This window comes from Biomphalaria glabrata, chromosome 9 (genome assembly GCF_947242115.1).
Source record: "Biomphalaria glabrata chromosome 9, xgBioGlab47.1, whole genome shotgun sequence".
Lineage (NCBI taxonomy): Eukaryota > Metazoa > Mollusca > Gastropoda > Planorbidae > Biomphalaria > Biomphalaria glabrata.
Genome location: NC_074719.1, coordinates 12,737,849 through 12,756,929, shown reverse-complemented (window position 1 = coordinate 12,756,929; position 19,081 = coordinate 12,737,849). Strand labels below are relative to the sequence as shown.

General features: G+C 41.0%; 1 protein-coding gene across 7 annotated transcripts in view; it reads right to left on the bottom strand.

Annotated features, from left to right (window-relative positions):
- The window catches only part of LOC106076312 (uncharacterized), a 30,382-nt gene extending 12,596 nt beyond the window's left edge, over positions 1-17,786 (bottom strand). Inside the window, exons 1-4 of one of the 7 annotated variants that reach the window (XM_056040877.1) lie at positions 17,716-17,786; positions 14,083-14,175; positions 11,343-11,603; positions 167-218 (exon numbers count right to left, since the gene is read on the bottom strand). In XM_056040877.1, coding sequence (XP_055896852.1) covers positions 167-218; positions 11,343-11,603; positions 14,083-14,128 — 359 coding nt within the window. In that variant the 5' untranslated portion in view covers positions 14,129-14,175; positions 17,716-17,786. Of the gene's footprint in view, positions 1-166; positions 219-11,342; positions 11,604-14,082; positions 14,176-16,540; positions 16,674-17,186; positions 17,404-17,715 lie in introns of those variants that run through there. The other 6 variants (XM_056040881.1, XM_056040882.1, XM_056040878.1 and 3 more) reach the window with 6 other exon arrangements.
- Between the last annotated feature and the right edge of the window lie 1,295 nt (positions 17,787-19,081).

Below are 19,081 nucleotides of genomic sequence, written 5' to 3'. Positions count from 1 at the left end.
TTTTAAGATACATGGCAGTTATTAGCAGTTCTTTCTCCTTACATAAGATTTGTTTTCAAAAAGTATTTTTTTTCTATTGATTGTTTAGTTTAACTTTAAAATTTTATCCTATCATTAAGTTCTTCCTTACAAAAATGATCAAGTCTCATTCACAGGAGCTACTTACTTTTTGTCATACTCTGCTATTTCAGCCTCTACATTTAGATCTTTTGGTCGGTCTAAAGATTAGAAACAAAAGAACAACTAGTGTCTATGAGATGGTTAGATCAGAACAACAGCAAACTAAGTTTCAGAGTAAAAAACAAACAAACAAAAAACAACATAAAAAATACTCAAAAAAAAAAAAAGACAATACCTCCTTTAAACAATTTATAGAGTGATTGTTTTTCTCTTGCAAATGAATGAATGCTCGATTAAAAACCATTAAACTGGCGCTCACATCCCCCTTCTCTCCGAGAAAGAATCATGGTTAAGCGAATGTATAGATCTAGTACACTTTATAATATTCTAATGATAAGAATTTAGATCTAGACGATGCACACAATTTTCCAGAACATTAATAAATTAAACTCTACAGTCAGAAAAGGCTTACATTCGAAATTCCAGAAAGCGATAGGCCTTTCAAGCACGCTAAAGTCCTTTCAAAACCAATGTTGGATATAGACCTATAGATCTAAATCTCTAGCTAAATTTACATTTATTTAATTTTTTACTTTAAAAATCATAACAGTCAAACTATAGATTTCCCCGTGTGACCAACGAGCTAGTAATTCTTTTCTCAGCGATATACATCAGCTGTTAAAATTCTAGAAAAATCGTTAGAGCCGTTTTTTGAGATCTGCGTGCCTCCATGAAGTTCTGACTTGAATAGAGGTATTGTAAAAAATATTTAATTGAGTCTCTGTGCCACAATAGATCACATATTCCAAAGAACTTTATATCAAAGTCTTCTTTGTGATGAGCCTAAGAGTGTAAGGTTCTTGGAACTCCTGGACTTTGAAGCTCCCTTCCATCGGCCAAGGCATCAGATAAAAGCAGCCACAGCATGGAGTAGAACTAAAGAGAAATGAAAAACATTTCAACCTATACCTCTTACAGAAGACTTTTCAACATCCTCTGACGTATGTACAGTAAAAGTAAAGTCAAGTCTATAAGGGCAGATGATGTAAAGGTCATCTGTTTCTGTGGCCTACGGTTTACGAGGGTGTCATGTGGCCAGCACAACCACCAACCGCTTTTACTTTTCCCCAACTAATGTCAGGGTGGACTCAGAGGCGCCCAAAGATCCCGAAATAAAAAAAATCCCAGTCGTCACCAGGATTTGAACCCAGGACCTTGGTTAGGAAACCAAGCGATATACCGCTCAGCCCCCACGCCTCCCTCTAAGGAAAAATAAAAGTGAAATGTATCACTAGTAAGAAATTACCAAATTTGGCAACTCATCTCAGTACAACAAACATCATGCTTCAATAGTGTAGCAGTTTTGTTGTTGTTATCGACTTAACGGATTCGCATTTGGCATAGTCATAGCCAGTTTTCAACAGTTCAAATTTGTATTTCTCGTTGTCCCGTCAGCATTTACCGTATTGGCTTCAGTCAGTTGTACAACATCGCAGAGTGTAGCCCGGACAACTTCCTTGCCAACCAATGGCTTCAGTCAGTTGTACAACATCGCAGAGTGTAGCCCGGACAACTTCCTTGCCAACCAATGGCTTCAGTCAGTTGTACAACATCGCAGAGTGTAGCCCGGACAACTTCCTTTCCAACCAATGGGTTCAGTCAGTTGTATAACATCGCAGAGTGTAGCCCGGGCAACTTCCTTTCCAACCAATGGCTTCAGTCAGTTGTTTAACATCGCAGAGTGTAGCCCGGGCAACTTCCTTTCCAACCAATGGCTTCAGTCAGTTGTACAACATCGCAGAGTGTAGCCCAGACAACTTCCTTTCCAACCAATGGCTTCAGTCAGTTGTACAACATCGCAGAGTGTAGCCCAGACAACTTCCTTGCCAACCAATGGGTTCAGTCAGTTGTACAACATCGCAGAGTGTAGCCCAGACAACTTCCTTGCCAACCAATGGCTTCAGTCAGTTGTACAACATCGCAGAGTGTAGCCCAGACAACTTCCTTGCCAACCAATGGCTTCAGTCAGTTGTACAACATCGCAGAGTGTAGCCCAGACAACTTCCTTTCTAACCAATGGGTTCAGTCAGTTGTACAACATCGCAAAGTGTAGCCCAGACAACTTCCTTTCCAACCAATGGGTTCAGTCAGTTGTACAACATCGCAGAGTGTAGCCCAGACAACTTCCTTTCCAACCAATGGGTTCAGTCAGTTGTACAACATCGCAGAGTGTAGCCCAGACAACTTCCTTACCAACCAATGGCTTCAGTCAGTTGTACAACATCGCAGAGTGTAGCCCGGACAACTTCCTTTCCAACCAATGGGTTAAGTCAGTTGTATAACATCGCAGAGTGTAGCCCGGGCAACTTCCTTTCCAACCAATGGCTTCAGTCAGTTGTACAACATCGCAGAGTGTAGCCCGGGCAACTTCCTTTCCAACCAATGGGTTCAGTCAGTTGTACAACATCGCAGAGTGTATCCCAGACAACTTCCTTTCCAACCAATAGGTTCAGTCAGTTGTACAACATCGCAGAGTGTAGCCCAGACAACTTCCTTTCCAACCAATGGCTTCAGTCAGTTGTACAACATCGCAGAGTGTAGCCCAGACAACTTCCTTGCCAACCAATGGCTTCAGTCAGTTGTACAACATCGCAGAGTGTAGCCCAGACAACTTCCTTGCCAACCAATGGCTTCAGTCAGTTGTACAACATCGCAGAGTGTAGCCCAGACAACTTCCTTTCCAACCAATGGGTTCAGTCAGTTGTACAACATCGCAGAGTGTAGCCCAGACAACTTCCTTGCCAACCAATGGCTTCAGTCAGTTGTACAACATCGCAGAGTGTAGCCCAGACAACTTCCTTTCCAACCAATGGGTTCAGTCAGTTGTACAACATCACAAAGTGTAGCCCAGACAACTTCCTTGCCAACCAATGGGTTCATTCAGTTGTACAACATCGCAGAGTGTAGCCCAGACAACTTCCTTTCCAACCAATGGGTTCAGTCAGTTGTACAACATCGCAGAGTGTAGCCCAGACAACTTCCTTGCCAACCAATGGGTTCAGTCAGTTGTACAACATCGCAGAGTGTAGCCCGGACAACTTCCTTTCCAACCAATGGGTTCAGTCAGTTGTATAACATCGCAGAGTGTAGCCAGGGCAACTTCCTTTCCAACCAATGGCTTCAGTCAGTTGTACAACATCGCAGAGTGTAGCCCGGGCAACTTCCTTTCCAACCAATGGGTTCAGTCAGTTGTACAACATCGCAGAGTGTAGCCCAGACAACTTCCTTTCCAACCAATGGGTTCAGTCAGTTGTACAACATCGCAGAGTGTAGCCCAGACAACTTCCTTTCCAACCAATGGGTTCAGTCAGTTGTACAACATCGCAGAGTGTAGCCCAGACAACTTCCTTGCCAACCAATGGCTTCAGTCAGTTGTACAACATCGCAGAGTGTAGCCCAGACAACTTCCTTTCCAACCAATGGGTTCAGTCAGTTGTACAACATCGCAGAGTGTAGCCCAGACAACTTCCTTTCCAACCAATGGGTTCAGTCAGTTGTACAACATCGCAGAGTGTAGCCCAGACAACTTCCTTGCCAACCAATGGCTTCAGTCAGTTGTACAACATCGCAGAGTGTAGCCCAGACAACTTCCTTTCCAACCAATGGGTTCAGTCAGTTGTACAACATCGCAAAGTGTAGCCCAGACAACTTCCTTTCCAACCAATGGGTTCAGTCAGTTGTACAACATCGCAGAGTGTAGCCCAGACAACTTCCTTTCCAACCAATGGGTTCAGTCAGTTGTACAACATCGCAGAGTGTAGCCCAGACAACTTCCTTGCCAACCTATGGCTTCAGTCAGTTGTACAACATCGCAGAGTGTAGCCCGGACAACTTCCTTTCCAACCAATGGGTTCAGTCAGTTGTATAACATCGCAGAGTGTAGCCCGGGCAACTTCCTTTCCAACCAATGGGTTCAGTCAGTTGTACAACATCGCAGAATGTAGCCCAGACAACTTCCTTTCCAACCAATGGGTTCAGTCAGTTGTACAACATCGCAGAGTGTAGCCCAGACAATTTCCTTGCCAACCAATGGGTTCAGTCAGTTGTACAACATCGCAGAGTGTAGCCCAGACAACTTCCTTTCCAACCAATGGCTTCAGTCAGTTGTACAACATCGCAGAGTGGGGCCCGGGCAACTTCCTTGCCAACCAATGGCTTCAGTTGTATAACATCGCAGAGTGTAGCCCAGACAACTTCCTTGCCAACCAATGGCTTCAGTCAGTTGTACAACATCGCAGAGTGTAGCCCAGACAACTTCCTTTCCAACCAATGGGTTCAGTCAGTTGTACAACATCGCAGAGTGTAGCCCAGACAACTTCCTTTCCAACCAATGGGTTCAGTCAGTTGTACAACATCGCAGAGTGTAGCCCAGACAACTTCCTTGCCAACCAATGGCTTCAGTCAGTTGTACAACATCGCAGAGTGTAGCCCAGACAACTTCCTTTCCAACCAATGGGTTCAGTCAGTTGTACAACATCGCAAAGTGTAGCCCAGACAACTTCCTTTCCAACCAATGGGTTCAGTCAGTTGTACAACATCGCAGAGTGTAGCCCAGACAACTTCCTTTCCAACCAATGGGTTCAGTCAGTTGTACAACATCGCAGAGTGTAGCCCAGACAACTTCCTTGCCAACCAATGGCTTCAGTCAGTTGTACAACATCGCAGAGTGTAGCCCGGACAACTTCCTTTCCAACCAATGGGTTCAGTCAGTTGTATAACATCGCAGAGTGTAGCCCGGGCAACTTCCTTTCCAACCAATGGGTTCAGTCAGTTGTACAACATCGCAGAATGTAGCCCAGACAACTTCCTTTCCAACCAATGGGTTCAGTCAGTTGTACAACATCGCAGAGTGTAGCCCAGACAATTTCCTTGCCAACCAATGGGTTCAGTCAGTTGTACAACATCGCAGAGTGTAGCCCAGACAACTTCCTTTCCAACCAATGGCTTCAGTCAGTTGTACAACATCGCAGAGTGTAGCCCAGACAACTTCCTTGCCAACCAATGGGTTCAGTCAGTTGTACAACATCGCAGAGTGTAGCCCAGGCAACTTCCTTTCCAACCAATGGGTTCAGTTGTACAACATCGCAGAGTGTAGCCCAGACAACTTCCTTTCCAACCAATGGGTTCAGTTGTACAACATCGCAGAGTGTAGCCCAGACAACTTCCTTTCCAACCAATGGCTTCAGTTGTACAACATCGCAGAGTGTAGCCCAGACAACTTCCTTTCCAACCAATGGGTTCAGTTGTACAACATCGCAGAGTGTAGCCCAGACAACTTCCTTGCCAACCAATGGCTTCAGTCAGTTGTACAACATCGCAGAGTGTAGCCCAGACAACTTCCTTTCCAACCAATGGCTTCAGTTGTACAACATCGCAGAGTGTAGCCCAGACAACTTCCTTGCCAACCAATGGCTTCAGTCAGTTGTACAACATCGCAGAGTGGAGCCCAGACAACTTCCTTTCCAACCAATGGGTTCAGTCAGTTGTACAACATCGCAGAGTGTAGCCCAGACAACTTCCTTTCCAACCAATGGGTTCAGTCAGTTGTACAACATCGCAGAGTGTAGCCCAGACAACTTCCTTGCCAACCAATGGCTTCAGTCAGTTGTACAACATCGCAGAGTGTAGCCCAGACAACTTCCTTGCCAACCAATGGGTTCAGTCAGTTGTACAACATCGCAGAGTGTAGCCCAGACAACTTCCTTGCCAACCAATGGGTTCAGTCAGTTGTACAACATCGCAGAGTGTAGCCCAGACAACTTCCTTGCCAACCAATGGCTTCAGTCAGTTGTACAACATCGCAGAGTGTAGCCCGGACAACTTCCTTTCCAACCAATGGGTTCAGTCAGTTGTATAACATCGCAGAGTGTAGCCCGGGCAACTTCCTTTCCAACCAATGGGTTCAGTCAGTTGTACAACATCGCAGAATGTAGCCCAGACAACTTCCTTTCCAACCAATGGGTTCAGTCAGTTGTACAACATCGCAGAGTGTAGCCCAGACAATTTCCTTGCCAACCAATGGGTTCAGTCAGTTGTACAACATCGCAGAGTGTAGCCCAGACAACTTCCTTTCCAACCAATGGCTTCAGTCAGTTGTACAACATCGCAGAGTGGGGCCCGGGCAACTTCCTTGCCAACCAATGGCTTCAGTTGTATAACATCGCAGAGTGTAGCCCAGGCAACTTCCTTGCCAACCAATGGGTTCAGTCAGTTGTACAACATCGCAGAGTGTAGCCCAGGCAACTTCCTTTCCAACCAATGGGTTCAGTTGTACAACATCGCAGAGTGTAGCCCAGACAACTTCCTTTCCAACCAATGGGTTCAGTTGTACAACATCGCAGAGTGTAGCCCAGACAACTTCCTTTCCAACCAATGGCTTCAGTTGTACAACATCGCAGAGTGTAGCCCAGACAACTTCCTTTCCAACCAATGGGTTCAGTTGTACAACATCGCAGAGTGTAGCCCAGACAACTTCCTTGCCAACCAATGGCTTCAGTCAGTTGTACAACATCGCAGAGTGTAGCCCAGACAACTTCCTTTCCAACCAATGGCTTCAGTTGTACAACATCGCAGAGTGTAGCCCAGACAACTTCCTTGCCAACCAATGGCTTCAGTCAGTTGTACAACATCGCAGAGTGGAGCCCAGACAACTTCCTTTCCAACCAATGGGTTCAGTCAGTTGTACAACATCGCAGAGTGTAGCCCAGACAACTTCCTTTCCAACCAATGGGTTCAGTCAGTTGTACAACATCGCAGAGTGTAGCCCAGACAACTTCCTTGCAAACCAATGGGTTCAGTCAGTTGTACAACATCGCAGAGTGTAGCCCAGACAACTTCCTTGCCAACCAATGGCTTCAGTCAGTTGTACAACATCGCAGAGTGTAGCCCAGACAACTTCCTTGCCAACCAATGGCTTCAGTCAGTTGTACAACATCGCAGAGTGTAGCCCAGACAACTTCCTTGCCAACCAATGGGTTCAGTCAGTTGTACAACATCGCAGAGTGTAGCCCGGGCAACTTCCTTGCCAACCAATGGCTTCAGTCAGTTGTACAACATCGCAGAGTGTAGCCCAGACAACTTCCTTGCCACCCAATGGGTTCAGTCAGTTGTACAACATCGCAGAGTGTAGCCCAGACAACTTCCTTGCCAACCAATGGGTTCAGTCAGTTGTACAACATCGCAGAGTGTAGCCCAGACAACTTCCTTGCAAACCAATGGGTTCAGTCAGTTGTACAACATCGCAGAGTGTAGCCCAGACAACTTCCTTGCCAACCAATGGCTTCAGTCAGTTGTACAACATCGCAGAGTGTAGCCCAGACAACTTCCTTGCCAACCAATGGCTTCAGTCAGTTGTACAACATCGCAGAGTGTAGCCCAGACAACTTCCTTGCCAACCAATGGGTTCAGTCAGTTGTACAACATCGCAGAGTGTAGCCCGGGCAACTTCCTTGCCAACCAATGGCTTCAGTCAGTTGTACAACATCGCAGAGTGTAGCCCAGACAACTTCCTTGCCACCCAATGGGTTCAGTCAGTTGTACAACATCGCAGAGTGTAGCCCAGACAACTTCCTTGCCAACCAATGGGTTCAGTCAGTTGTACAACATCGCAGAGTGTAGCCCAGACAACTTCCTTGCCAACCAATGGCTTCAGTCAGTTGTACAACATCGCAGAGTGTAGCCCGGGCAACTTCCTTGCCACCCAATGGGTTCAGTCAGTTGTACAACATCGCAGAGTGTAGCCCAGACAACTTCCTTGCCAACCAATGGGTTCAGTCAGTTGTACAACATCGCAGAGTGTAGCCCAGACAACTTCCTTGCCAACCAATGGCTTCAGTCAGTTGTACAACATCGCAGAGTGTAGCCCGGGCAACTTCCTTGCCACCCAATGGGTTCAGTCAGTTGTACAACATCGCAGAGTGTAGCCCAGACAACTTCCTTGCCAACCAATGGGTTCAGTCAGTTGTACAACATCGCAGAGTGTAGCCCAGACAACTTCCTTGCCAACCAATGGCTTCAGTCAGTTGTACAACATCGCAGAGTGTAGCCCGGACAACTTCCTTGCCACCCAATGGGTTCCAAGCTGGCCAAAATAAAGATCTAACAAATCAGGTCAACAAAGTTGAGGACAAAGTAGGAATGAGTTGATGTCGAACGGAACTGACCTATGGCTCAATATAATACGGGTATTGTTTGAAGTTTTGGTCTAGGCGGCCATTTTGTTTTCGAATAAAAGAAATTGAAGTTAATCTGTAGATCTATACTTAATGGACAAATAAGAATTGTAAAGATTATACGATTTTGAAAACACCGAAGCTTCGTAATAGCCAGCTCTATTCTAGAAAATAACGCAAAGGATAGCTGAGAGGTGGTTTATATAGGCCTATGTATATTTTTCCCTTCACTATTCTCAGAACTGGCAACTAAGTATTAGTTCATTGTTAAGGCGTAAGGGCAATAACTCTCCTGTCATATTCACGGATTCGATCTCCAACCTAGAGGCCATCGTAGGGCTAGGACAGGTGAATGACTTGCAGTGGTGGAACTACTTCTAAAGCACATAGTTTTATTTAGCGAATTGTGGTCTGGTCGGCCAGGGCAGAGGCGACATTGGATCGAAAACCGAGGTCCGAACGGCACTCTTGCACGTAGGAGAGGGTACGATCCGTAGCAGACAAACCGAGTGTTGGCACTTTGGTCTGAAAACTAGGACGCTTCAGACAAAGGTCGTGAGCTATGGAGGCAGATGAGTAGAACAGATCGAAAGGATGCGTGGTGGTAATGTCATCGAGCAGGCCGTCCCAGTTCCCAGTAGGTCACTGTCCACTTGATGTTTACTTCGGACGTTTTCGAGAACACTATGACACACGGTGCCGCCTCTGTCTCGGGGACAATGAGACAGTATGAATGTCGTGTTTTGTATGAAGGACGATTGGGACAAGGATATGAGAGAGAGAGAGAGAGAGAGAAGAGAGAGAGAGAGAAAGAGAGAAGAGAGAGAGAGAGAGAGAGAGGGAGAGAGCTAGTCCGTGTTCAGCAACCAATCTGTCCTTTAACTGGGACAACACAACCTTAAGACTCACTGCCCGCTTTCTTTCACGTGTTTGAAGGGAGTAATCTCAGCATGAATTTCTGCACAAGAGGTTTCTGATTCTGGTAATAATTGTAACAGATCCATTTTTGTGTATATGAAAGGGCTACGGCCTTCTTTTTTTGGTATCTATCACATGTGTGGTTTGTGTTCGTGCGTGTGCGTGTGTGTGGGGGCATTATCTCCCTACTCCAAAGTTTCGTGTGTGCCGATTAGACGAATAGAAATTTTTGCTGATCTGTTGGTCCAGAAAGTAGAACATTAAAAAGAGACTATTGCTGTCAGTTGTAAGCCAAAGTACCTAAGAATTGAACCAGGTGATGGTCATTTACGGTCAGTTGTCGAGTAGTGACTGAAATATTTGCATAGAGTTGGCTACTAAACTAAACAAGAATGTTCCTAAAGCAAGATTAGTTAACTCTGATTAGTTGTGTCTATTGGTGTAGTCTAATGACGTAGTCTATTGGTGTAGTTGAATAGCGTAGTCTATTGGTGTAGTCTAATGTCATAGTCTATTGGTGTAGACTAATGACGTAGTCTATTGGTGTAGTTGAATAGCGTAGTCTATTGGTGTAGTCTAATGACATAGTCTATTGGTGTAGTCTAATGACGTAGTCTATTGGTGTAGTCTAATGACGTAGTCTATTGGTGTAGTCTAACGACGTAGTCTATTGGTGTAGTTGAATAGAGTAGTCTATTGGTGTAGTCTAATGGCGTAGTCTATTGGTGTAGTCTAATGACGTAGTCTATTGGTGTAGTCTAATGGCGTAGTCTATTGGTGAAGTCTAATGACGTAGTCTATTGGTGTAGTCTAATGACGTAGTCTATTGGTGTAGTCTAATGGCGTAGTCTATTGGTGTAGTCTAATGACATAGTCTATTGGTGTAGTCTAATGACGTAGTCTATTGGTGCAGTCTAATGTCATAGTCTATTGGTGCAGTCTAATGTCATAGTCTATTGGTGCAGTCTAATGACGTAGTCTATTGGTGCAGTCTAATGTCATAGTCTATTGGTGCAGTCTAATGTCATAGTCTATTGGTGCAGTCTAATGTCATAGTCTATTGGTGCAGTCTAATGTCATAGTCTATTGGTGCAGTCTAATGTCATAGTCTATTGGTGCAGTCTAATGTCATAGTCTATTGGTGCAGTCTGATGTCATAGTCTATTGGTGCAGTCTAATGTCATAGTCTATTGGTGTAGTCTAATGTCATAGTCTATTGGTGCAGTCTAATGTCATAGTCTATTGGTGCAGTCTAATGTCATAGTCTATTGGTGCAGTCTAATGTCATAGTCTATTGGTGCAGTCTAATGTCATAGTCTATTGGTGTAGTCTAATGTCATAGTCTATTGGTGCAGTCTAATGTCATAGTCTATTGGTGCAGTCTAATGTCATAGTCTATTGGTGTAGTCTAATGACGTAGTCTATTGGTGTAGTCTAATGACGTAGTCTATTGGTGCAGTCTAATGTCATAGTTTATTGGTGTAGTCTAATGACGTAGTCTATTGGTGTAGTCTAATGACGTAGTCTATTGTTGCAGTCTAATGTCATAGTTTATTGGTGCAGTCTAATGTCATAGTTTATTGGTGTAGTCTAATGACGTAGTCTATTGGTGTAGTCTAATGACGTAGTCTATTGGTGTATTCATATGTGTTAAAAGACGTCAAACGTTAATGGCTTAAAAATGATATTATCATATAATCCCTCCTCTTTTTTTTTTCTACTGTGATAATTTTTAAGAATATCAAAGTCATTGTATGTATTTCCCTTGTCTGGTATCAACATTTCCCTGAAAAGGTACCGCTTATCTGCTAGCAGTTAGCTAAATTATCTTTACACTAACATTGACTTCAAATAATTGTCTCTTTTACACCAGTCATTGCAGTATACGGTTTAATCAATTGTATTTCTTTTACTGTTTTTTTTTTTACAATACCTTTATTCAAGTCAGAACTTTATGAAACCTGCAGGAACTTGCACGGACGCTGATAAAAACAAAACAAAACCGGCTTTAAAGATTTTCCTAGAACTATAACAGTTGATGTCTGTATCACAATCCTAACAATAGACTCCTACCTGTAGGTCTTCTGCTGCTCTCACTGCTGTAACTAATTGGAGACGAGGCTCCAGAAGATAGAGAAGAAGCAGACGAGTTTCTCTCCATGGAGGGATGACTTCCCTTTGAGTGACCGCCTTTACTGTCTTTCTTCTTTTTGGACGAGCTGCGTTGCTTTCCAAGCTGGTCATTTGATGAGGACTGTCCAAATTCATTGGCGTCTTTCGGATGATCCTGTGGTGGACTCTCCACATTGGACTTATTGACGTCTGCAAAATGACCTAGAAAGCGTTACTGTTAAGAATGACTCCAGCAGCTAAATATTTTTGCTTTAGCTGATACGTTTTAGAAATAGATTTTAGAAAAAAAGGTTGGCAACTTTTTGGGGCTACTGTGCTAAACAAAAATCTTTTGAAATTTCAATAAAATACAAAGTCGATCAAAGGTAGGTTTTGAAATAAATTGTTATCATGAAACACACACTTACAATTATTTGCGCAACAATACTAAATGTCTGACAAGGCGTGGTAGGACGACCATGTCCAGACTCAGGATTGGTCACACTTACATCACTCACTCCTTTGTGCTAAAGAGAGAGGAGTCTCCACTTTGTGAGTATTGTGACTCTCGTCTCAATGTCGAACATATCCTCATTGATTGCCCAGATACCAGGATATTAGGGGACAATTTTTAAGAGCGCACAACTTGAAAACGCTGTTCGATAGTGTTGACCCTGGGAAGGTACTGGGCTTTGTCCGGGAGGTGGGGTTGTCCACGAAGTTTTGATTTGTGAAATTGTGAACATATAATATTTACAAAAGATTTTTACTAAATTATTAAATTTTCACAACCTTTACTATTTTATTTTAACAGTGAATAGACCTTGTTTTTAATAACTTAACTAAATAAAATTTAGCCCTTGTGGTATGAAAGGAGAGTAACCTTTTAGGGATTACGGGCACGACAAGGCCTAAATTGTGCCGATGTGCCGAAAACTCAAACTCATATTTTATAAATTTTTGATTCAAATGTTTCACAGAGTTATGGCTGCTAAAAGTATATTAAAATTTCTCTGTGTAAATCGATGTAGGGAAATTCAGTTCAAGTGTCACTTATCTACAATGTATTTCTGAGATTTGTTTTAACTGTCAATCAGTTTGAACCAATTTTCACATATAAGAAAAGATCATCCTTGAGGCGTTACACCCCACGGAGCACTCTGACCTGCTTCAACACATCCTTCCAATCAGATCTCTCTTTAGTGTTTCGTCTCTATGCCCGAACTTTTAAGTTGTCTTAAGTCTGCCTCTACATCCCCAATCCATACTTATAGAAAATTGTCTATAAATACCATTATCTGTACATTGAAGGAAAAGTGTCAGTCTTACGGATACACATACGTTAAATTCTAATCGTTTATTTTTATAATTTATTTGTTTCTTGATGTCTTTCTACACAGACTTATTGGCGCTTCGGTTTTCTATGATGGAGGTACAAAAGTCCATAGTCAACATGGCTTTCTATACGTTTCCAAAGTTTTTGTGTGTAATTAAATGTTTAATAACATCAGCAGAAAGTGTTTCTATCATTTAATGATACCACCAACAGTAAATGATTATCATGATCATTCTTACAACTTGTTAGATTTACCCTATAAATATATGGTACGTAAAACTAAGAGGCTACTTAATCTTGGATGGACCAATTTTTAGTGGACACCCTCAACTCAAGAAAACATAAAGAAACCAAAACAGACGCAGAACAAAGCCTTGAGATTTATAAAAAAAAACAAAAACAAATATTTAAATTTGACTGAGTAGCACTATCATTAAAATTACTAAATTTAGAGATAGGGGCCTACTTATGGACAGAAGACTAAAAAGTAAAGCAATGATACATAAAACGCTGAACCATATTTACACCCAGAAAACCAAACCTAATAAGATACTCAGAATAACACAAAGATAATGGCGCACTTCCAATTTCATATACTAGGACACATTCGTACAAGTGCTCCATGTTCCCCATTGCTATTATAGCATGGAATTGGTTGCCTGAGCCAGCCAGGAATAACTTAACAGAGTTGAAGTCTTTGATTAACATGCAAGACTAGATGGATTACTATGACGTTACATTCTTCTCTTTTGAAGGTACTTGCCTAATTTATAAGATGTGTAAATGCAACTCATTTGGTAGTGTCAAAGAGCTTTTATAAAGAAAAAAAGAGCCAACATCTTCATAAATAAATATCTAGATTTAGGTGTCATTGGTTTGAATATTAAAGTTGGTAGACGGTTATTCACCCTTGTAAAAACCCAGATAAGCATGAGTTCTAAACCTCTTGACGCTACTTTGCCTACTCATAAGAATAAAGAACAAGAAGTTAAACACTCGGTTTGTGAAATGAAGGTTATGAGATCAAAGCTATATGTGATCATGAATGGTCAGGACCTCATTACGTCCAGCTAGCTGTAATAGGAGACAAACATCCAGAGGAAGGACTTTTTTTTTTTTGAAGAAACGTCTGTAAATGATAAGACTGTTGTTAGCTATTCCAGTTACAGGGAAGTCTTTAGAACGTCAAGATAAAGTCAACTTCTTGACATTGAAATGACATGTACATTTTACGTATACAATGTCACGTCAACCTTCAGACGTTCTCCCTTGATTGAAGCACCTACCTATGTATGTGTGTAGTGCTTCAAATGTGACACTAAACAAAAAAACAAAACTTTAAAACAAAAATAATGTCAAACTCACCGCGGACAGCATTAGATTTCTTGGACCCACAGCAAGCTAATCCCATCACTTAGGTCGGTCCAGACGAATAATGGTGTGGTGGATGTTACAGGACTACATTCATTTCAAAACAGAACAATTAATGGAGGAAAAAAAATCTAATAATTAACATCATTTAGTTATCAAAGTGAAATAGTTTAAATGTTAAAATGACTAGAAAAACAAAGTCAATTCAGTCATTCCATTCCCTCTTACATGACGTAGACATGACGTTTCTTAATTTCGCTGCTTCTTTTTCATAACCATCCCACAATACGCTTTCAATTTCTCTTATATGATCTTATCTTATAAGATACAGACGTTACTTCAAAAAAAGATGATTACAGACCACATTCCAGTTATTGACAGTATTGTGACTTCTTTCACAGTGGGACTTTATTCAAATTGTTTTCTTTGCATTCACTTGTAAAGAAATGTTTGTCAAATGTTTTAGAGGTTCATTCAAATGTTTGTCCAATGTTTTAGCCTACATGTTTCAGAGGCTCATTCAAATGTTTGTCAAATGTTTTAGCCTACATGTTTCAGAGGCTCATTCAAATGTTTGTCAAATGTTTTAGCCTACATGTTTCAGAGGCTCATTCAAATGTTTGTCAAATGTTTTAGCCTACATGTTTCAGAGGCTCATTCAAATGTTTGTCAAATGTTTTAGCCTACATGTTTCAGAGGCTCATTCAAATGTTTGTCAAATGTTTTAGCCTACATGTTTCAGAGGCTCATTCAAATGTTTGTCAAATGTTTTAGCCTACATGTTTCAGAGGCTCATTCAAATGTTTGTCAAATGTTTTAGCCTACATGTTTCAGAGGCTCATTCAAATGTTTGTCAAATGTTTTAGCCTACATGTTTCAGAGGCTCATTCAAATGTTTGTCAAATGTTTTAGCCTACATGTTTCAGAGGCTCATTCAAATGTTTGTCAAATGTTTTAGCCTACATGTTTCAGAGGCTCATTCAAATGTTTGTCAAATGTTTTAGCCTACATGTTTCAGAGGCTCATTCAAATGTTTGTCAAATGTTTTAGCCTACATGTTTCAGAGGCTCATTCAAATGTTTGTCAAATGTTTTAGCCTACATGTTTCAGAGGCTCATTCAAATGTTTGTCAAATGTTTTAGCCTACATGTTTCAGAGGCTCATTCAAATGTTTGTCAAATGTTTTAGCCTACATGTTTCAGAGGCTCATTCAAATGTTTGTCAAATGTTTTAGCCTACATGTTTCAGAGGCTCATTCAAATGTTTGTCAAATGTTTTAGCCTACATGTTTCAGAGGCTCATTCAAATGTTTGTCAAATGTTTTAGCCTACATGTTTCAGAGGCTCATTCAAATGTTTGTCAAATGTTTTAGCCTACATGTTTCAGAGGCTCATTCAAATGTTTGTCAAATGTTTTAGCCTACATGTTTCAGAGGCTCATTCAAATGTTTGTCAAATGTTTTAGCCTACATGTTTCAGAGGCTCATTCAAAGTTGAAGATAGTTTAATTCCTAGTTCAAAACTCCCTTAGGACGACGAGGGATGGCAGCGGGCAGGGTATGAACCCAGCACCTTCGAGAAGTCTGAACGACAGTCCAGCGCGCTTGTCGCACGATCAGGCAGCCATCCTTGTATAGAGTATAGAGTATAGAGATAGCAAAGGATGCAGTTGTAGGTTGAGTTTCGTTTGAAAATAAAATAAAAAAATATTATTACAATTTTAAATTCTAGTATTTTGTAAGTTAAAAAAAAACCAACAAAACAAAAATTTCCAATCAGCATTTTTTAAAACTAAAAAAAAAAAAGTAAAATGTTTCGCATCGGATCTTCCTTCAGAGTTGGGCAGGGTTTGAACCCGGGACCGACCAGGCAGCCAACCTATTATTATTATTCCTTCCACTTTCAACAATTAAACACATAAACAAGAAAACATTTACAGTAGGGAACAGGACAAATGTTTGTATTGGATGTACAATTGTGTGTTGTGACCTTGCCAGGTAAGACGAGAATGTTTAAAATAAAACATTGAATACTAACTGTAATGTGCCAGTCGTTCTTCTATGTGTCCACCCATCCTAAGGGTTTGTAACCATTTATTTTTAATGACAAACATGTAGATATAATATATCTGCATTATAAAACCACTACGCTAATTAAGAGGGCATACTTCTAAATCTATATACATTACAATCTACGCAGGATGCTTGAACACTAAAACTTGTCAAAGTGAGTAGCTTAAGGATCTAATATTTGCATTGACATATAGATGAGAAGAAACTATATACTATAATAAATATCATATCATTCAATATCTAGATGTAGTAGAAAGTTCAGCTAGAGCTCGGCATAAAACTGTAAAGATTTATATTCTACGAAATAAATGCAGGTCTAGAATTAGATCAAAATCTATATTATCTTAATTCTTATAATGTTAAAAAATCTGTGAGATCTACCTATATACACAAAATCTAAAGCTTAGATAGTGCCGCCAGAGTCAAGCCTTATACCAAACAGGAACATCCAATACGTGTTCAAATCAAAACTTTGACTAGTCAATTTTAAGAAACAAAGAATCGAATTTTTAATGTAAAAAGATATTCTGCACAAATAGAACCAAATCGTAAACAAACAACATTGAACCAGGTGCGAATCTATCTCTTCTATACAACTTATAATTCAAATCAACAATGGTTATCACGTGACAGTTTTTTCCCCTCGCTGTTTTGTTCATGGTTATCACGTGACCGTTCGTTTTTTTTGGTGAATGAAGACCATTACATATTTTCCTCCATGGCTAGACATGGCTAGATCTGTCGGTGTATCCAGTGCACAGAGTTGTTATTTTTTTATTGGTGTGAACATTTTAGCAGTGCATAATTACATTTTCTAAGGCTTTCCTTTTTTTAAGCTCCTTTTTAAAGCGCCTTTTATTTTAGCTCCTCCCCCCCCCCACCTTCATTTACTTGCCAACGTTGAGGTTTATTTCAGTCCTGACATTGTTTAGTTTGCAGTGAACATCTCAACTAGAGTACGATTAGTATGAATCAATGACTAAATACTATTATATTATATTTTATCTTTACTTTTATAGTTCCGAACCTTAGCCACCGACATCTTCCGTTGTGGGAGGTTTGGTCTAGGACTTCAATCATTAATTCTGAAGGAACTTGCGAAACATGGAAAACAAAACACATTGGACATCAAAACACACACTAGGTCTATGTACACATCAAAACAAACACTTGGTCTATGTATACATCTAAACACACACTAGGTCTATGTACACATCTAAACACACACTAGGTCTATGTACACATCTAAACACACACTAGGTCTATGCACACATCTAAACACACAAGATATCTATGTATACATCTAAACACACACTAGGTCTATGTACACATCTAAACACCCACGAGATCTATGTACACATTTAAACACACACTAGGTCTATGCACACATCTAAACACACAAGATATCTATGTACACATCTAAACACACACTAGGTCTATGTACACATCTAAACACACAAGATATCTATGTACACATCTAAACACCCACGAGGTCTATGTACACATCTAAACACCCACGAGGTCTATGTACACATTTAAACACGAGATCTACGTACACATTTAAACACTCACGGCGTCTCCTGGCCGTTTCTTCCAATCAAAGTCTAAGTGTATCCATACTCTCTTACTTCCTTGTTCCTACTAGTACTCTCTTTAGTGTCTATAAATAAACATGAGTCCACAAGATTAGTCCATTCTTAGTTTATTAATATTATTACAGATTCAATTTGTTTCTTTTCGAGTTCCCAGCCCCCCCCCTATTTTTTTCCCACCGAATTCAACCAGAACTACAAGATATGAAAAAGAAATGGAACTACTTGAATAGACATGACAAAGCTAGATAAAAGATCTGCTGACGTGAAGATGTTAGTCTAAGTGACATTTTGTATGACTTCGTCATCAGTTTGCTTGGAATAGTAGATCATGTTTTATTTTTGGACAATTCTGTAACAAGGTCAAGGTGATAGAGGAACAATAGCTGTTAGTTGAGAAACTCCCAGGTAGACTTGAGCTGCACATTAAAACAGCGCTAATTAAAAAACGGGACTTTTTTTTCTTTTTTTTTTTTAAATATTGGTTGTATGTTTGATATTGAAGGCGCTATGGCTGAGAGGTAAAAGGCTTGTTTCCGAACCAGAGGTCCCGGGTTCGAATCCCGTTTAAGACATGGATTTTAAATTTGGGAACCTTTTGAGGCGCCTCTGAGGCACCTGACATAAGACACAAGTTAAGGCGGTTGGTCGTTGTGCTGGCCCTATGACACCCTCGTTAACCGTGGGCCACAAAAACACCATCTGCCCTATAGATAGCAAGGTCTGAGAGGGAAATTTTACTTTTACTCTATGTTTGATATTGATTTTGGCTTGCTTTGTTATGATTATTATTTTGGAAACTATTGAAACCAACAACAACACATTGTCCAATGTCTCTTCGTCTCCGAATACATTGTGAGGAGTTGACGCCACGGGATCACTTTTACTTGTAGGTTTAGGACGTTCCTTTAATGAAGAGTATTGCATTCTAGCTCAAACGTCCTTCATGAAGCCGGGGGATGGTAGCGGGCAGGGTTCAAACCCAGCACCACCGAGACGAGTACGGAGCACATACCGCAGGACCAGGCAGCCGTGTTACGATGCCTTAAGTCTTTAAATGCGAACCCCTTTCTTCCCCCTCCCTGTTCTGATTTAAGCCAAAAGAGATGAAAGTTGTTTTTAGTTTATCGCCTCCTCTCATAATATCAAGGCCACATACCCTTTAGGTTTACCATGCGGGATTCTTAGTGTCGGTCCACATTCGGTTTTCTGTAAGTCTTTTATTATGTCATGCCTTTTTTATACCTGATATTTTTAGACATCTCAACGGATTTTCCCTATTTTACCAATTCTAAATAAATCTCTTAACAATTGTTTTCGCTGCCAGTAC